The sequence below is a fragment of the Panicum virgatum genome, chromosome 8K (genome assembly GCF_016808335.1).
Source record: "Panicum virgatum strain AP13 chromosome 8K, P.virgatum_v5, whole genome shotgun sequence".
In the NCBI taxonomy this organism is placed as follows: domain Eukaryota; kingdom Viridiplantae; phylum Streptophyta; class Magnoliopsida; order Poales; family Poaceae; genus Panicum; species Panicum virgatum.
Window position 1 is genome coordinate 11,116,731 of NC_053143.1, and position 3,638 is coordinate 11,120,368.

The 3,638-nt window shown below is 54.5% G+C and overlaps 1 protein-coding gene across 1 annotated transcript; it reads left to right on the plus strand.

Moving 5' to 3' along the window:
* The first annotated feature begins 1,919 nt into the window (after positions 1–1,919).
* LOC120645435 lies at positions 1,920–3,638 on the plus strand. The gene is made up of 2 exons (XM_039922220.1): positions 1,920–2,120; positions 2,976–3,638. The coding sequence occupies exons 1-2, from the start codon at positions 1,920–1,922 to the stop codon at positions 3,636–3,638; spliced, it is 864 nt and encodes a 287-aa protein (XP_039778154.1).

Here is a 3,638-nt window from a genome sequence, read left to right on the forward strand (position 1 = left end):
CCAAATTGGTCCCCTCAGACCAGGACTTCTACGGCATCATCCCGAGTGCCGGCTCGACTCTGGTCGGCAAGGTCACCCTCCCGGTCACCTTCGGTACTCGGGACAACTACCACACGGAGTCCATCATCTTCGAGGTGGCGCCATTCGAGACCTCCTACCACGCTATACTTGAGAGACAAGCTCTCGCCAAGATCATGGCGATTCCGAACCACACGTATCTTCTCCTGAAGATGCCGGCTCCGAACAGAGTCCTCTCCATCCACGGTGACATCCAGACGTCTCACTCCTGCGAGACGGAGAACATGAACACTGCAGAAGCCATGGAGAGAAGCAACAACCAGGTCTTGGTCGCCCATGTGGCAAAGGCCCTTATGATGGATCGGATCCAAAAACCCTCCAACGACTCGGCATCAGGGTCCCAGCTGCACCCTGACAGCCAGACTAAGGCGATTGTCCTCAGTGACAACCACCCCGAGAAGACCGCCTTGATTGGGGTCGACCTCGACTCCGCATAGGAACTCGTGCTCACCTCCTTCCTCCGTGCCAACTGGACATCTTCGCATGGAAGCCCTCGGACATGCCACGCGTACCGAGGGAGGAGGCTGAGCACTCCTTGGATCTCAACGAGAAGGCACGGCCCGTCAAGCAACAGCTGCGTCGCTTCACTCAAGATCGAAAGGAGGCTATTAGGGTAGAAGTTACCCGGCTCCTAGCCGCTGATTTCATCCGAGAAGTCACAAATCCAGAATGGCTGGCAAACCCAATCCTTGTAAAAAAGAAAAATGGCGAATGGATAAAGTGTGTTGACTATGCAAATCTCAACAAGCACTGCCCTAAAGATCCTTTTCCTCTCCCGCGCACTCCTCTCTTTTCTTGATTGCTACTCAAGCTACCATCAGATTGCTCTGAAGAATTCGGATCAAGAGAAGACCTCCTTCATTATGCCCTTTGGAGCGTACTGCTACAACACCATGATTTTCAACCTTAAGAACACAGGTGCTACTTACCAGAAGGCCATCCAGAAATGCCTCCAGGGGCAGATCGGGCGCAACGCCGAGGCCTACATGGATGACGTCGTCATCAAAACAAGGTCCAATGATCAGTTCATTGTTGACCCCCAAGAAACATTTGAAAATCTCAGGAGATTCAAATGGAAGCTAAACCCCACCAAGCGCGTGTTTGGCGTCCCGTCCGGGAAGCTACTCGGCTTCATCGTAAGCAGCCGGGGCATCGAAGCCAACCCGACGAAGATCAACGCCATCAGATTCATGAAGCCACCCAGGTGCAAGAAGAATATGATGAAGCTTAGAGGGTGCATGGCGGCCCTGAGCCGGTTCATTAGCCGGCTCGGCGACAAGGGACTGCCCTTCTTCAAACTTCTCAGGAAGTCAGACAAGTTCGAGTGGAACGAGAAAGCTATCGTAGCCTTTCAACAGTTCAAAGACTTTCTCACAACTCTGACCATTCTCACAGCTCCAGAAGATGGGGAGACGCTACTCCTTTACATCGCGGCAACCACGCACGTGGTCAGCACCGCCCTGGTCGTCAAACGAGACGAGCCAGGCCATGTCTACAAGGTACAACGACCCGTCTACTTCATCAGTGAAGTACTCGGCGAGTCCAAGCTGCGCTATCCCCAGGTGCAGAAACTCCTCTACAAGATCCTCATCACGTCAAGGAAGCTGCGCCACTACTTCCAGGCGCACAGCATCAAGGTGGCCTCCCCCTTCCCACTCGGCGACATACTCCACAACAGAGACGCCAATGGCCGGGTCGTCAAATGGTCAGCGGAACTGGGGGCCCTGTCCATCAAGTTCCTCCCTCGCTCCACCATCAAGTCACAAGCCCTGGCCGACTTCATCGCCAAGTGGACAGAAATCCAGGATCCTCCACCCAACGAATGACCCAAGCATTGGATCATGTACTTCGACGGCGCTGGTGCAAACATCCTCTTCATCTCCCCGAGAGGTGAGCAGGTAAAGTATGTCCAGCAGCTACTCTTCAAGGCCACCAACAATGCGGCCGTGTACGAGGCCCTCATCCACGGTCTCAGGATTGCAGCCTCCCTTGGTATCAAGAGGCTCCTCGCCTACGGCGACTCCAAAGTTGTCATCCAGCAAGTAAACAAGGATTGGGACTGTACTTAGGAGAAGATGGACGCCTACTGTAAGGAGATATGCAAGCTTGAGGCCCACTTCTACGGCCTGGAATTCCACCATGTCCTCCGGGACTATAATGTGGCAGCAGACGTACTCTCCAAGCTGGGCTCCAAACGAGCACTCGTCCCTGCCGGAGTCTTCGTGCAGGCTCTCAACTCCCCCACTATCAGGATCGAGGAGGAACCACCCACCAAGCCCGACCTAGCGCCAGTCCTAGCGCAGGAAGTATTGGTCGCCGATCCAAATTGGCGATCCCTGATACTCGACTTCATCATCAACAACATGTCCTATCCGAAGGACAAGGAGCATGAGCGACTTGCCCGCCGAGCCACAAACTATGTCATCATCGGAACCGAGTTGTTCAGGCACTTGGCCTCCTCAGGGACCCTTTCCAAGTGCATCTCCCAGCAAGACGGAGTTCGACTCCTTGGTGAGATCCACTCGGGAATATGCAGAAACCACGTAGGAGCGTCAACCCTAGTTGGCAAAGCCTTCAGATCAGGCTTCTACTGGCCAACGGCCCTGGCCGACGCCCAGGTCATCGTCAGATGATGCCCAGAGCGCCAATTCTTCTCAAAGCAGCAACACATCCCGGCTCAAGCCCTGCGGACGATCCCTCCATCCTGGCCATTCGCTTGTTGGGGACTCGACTCGGTGGGACCACTCAAGGCGACACAAGGTGGCTACACTCATATATTCGTCGCCATCGATAAGTTCACCAAGTGGATCAAGGTGAAGCCGGTCTCATCCACGTTAGTAGCCAAGGCAGTTGAGTTCATGGAAGAAATAACTCACCGGTTCGATGTGCCCAACTAGATTATCACAGACTTGGGCTCCTTCTTCACTAGATTAGAATTCTGGGACTTCAGCCAGGAGAGCTGCATTGATGTACACTACGCCTCTGTGGCTCACCCCTGGTGCAACGGCCAGGTCGAGCGCGCCAACGGCTTGTTCCTTCAGGTGCTCAAAGTCAGGATTTTCGACCCGATCGAAAAATACAGCTCCAAATGGATCCAAGAACTACCTAGAGTAGTATGGGGGCTGCGCACGCAGAGAAGTCGGGCCACCGGCTACTCCCCCTTCTTCATGGTCTACGGTTCTGAGGCTACCCTCCCGACGGATATCACCATTGGTGCTCCACACACCCATAACTACGATGAAGGCAAGGCCGAAACAACTCGGCGAACAGATCTCGACTCGGCCGAGGAGCACCGTCTAACGACAGCCCTCCAGCACACCCGGTATGAGCAACAACTATGTCGTTATCATGACAAAAACGTCGAGCAGCGCAACTTCAACGTCGGCGACCTGATACTCCGATGGGTCCAGTCCCCCGGAGGCAAGCTAACTTCTCCATGGGAAGGCCCCTTCATCGTGAGTGGTGTAGTCGTCCCAGGAACCTACAGGCTGCAGCGTGAAGATGGAACGGATGTGGGCAACCCATGGAACATCGAGCACCTTCATCGCTTCTATCCGTAG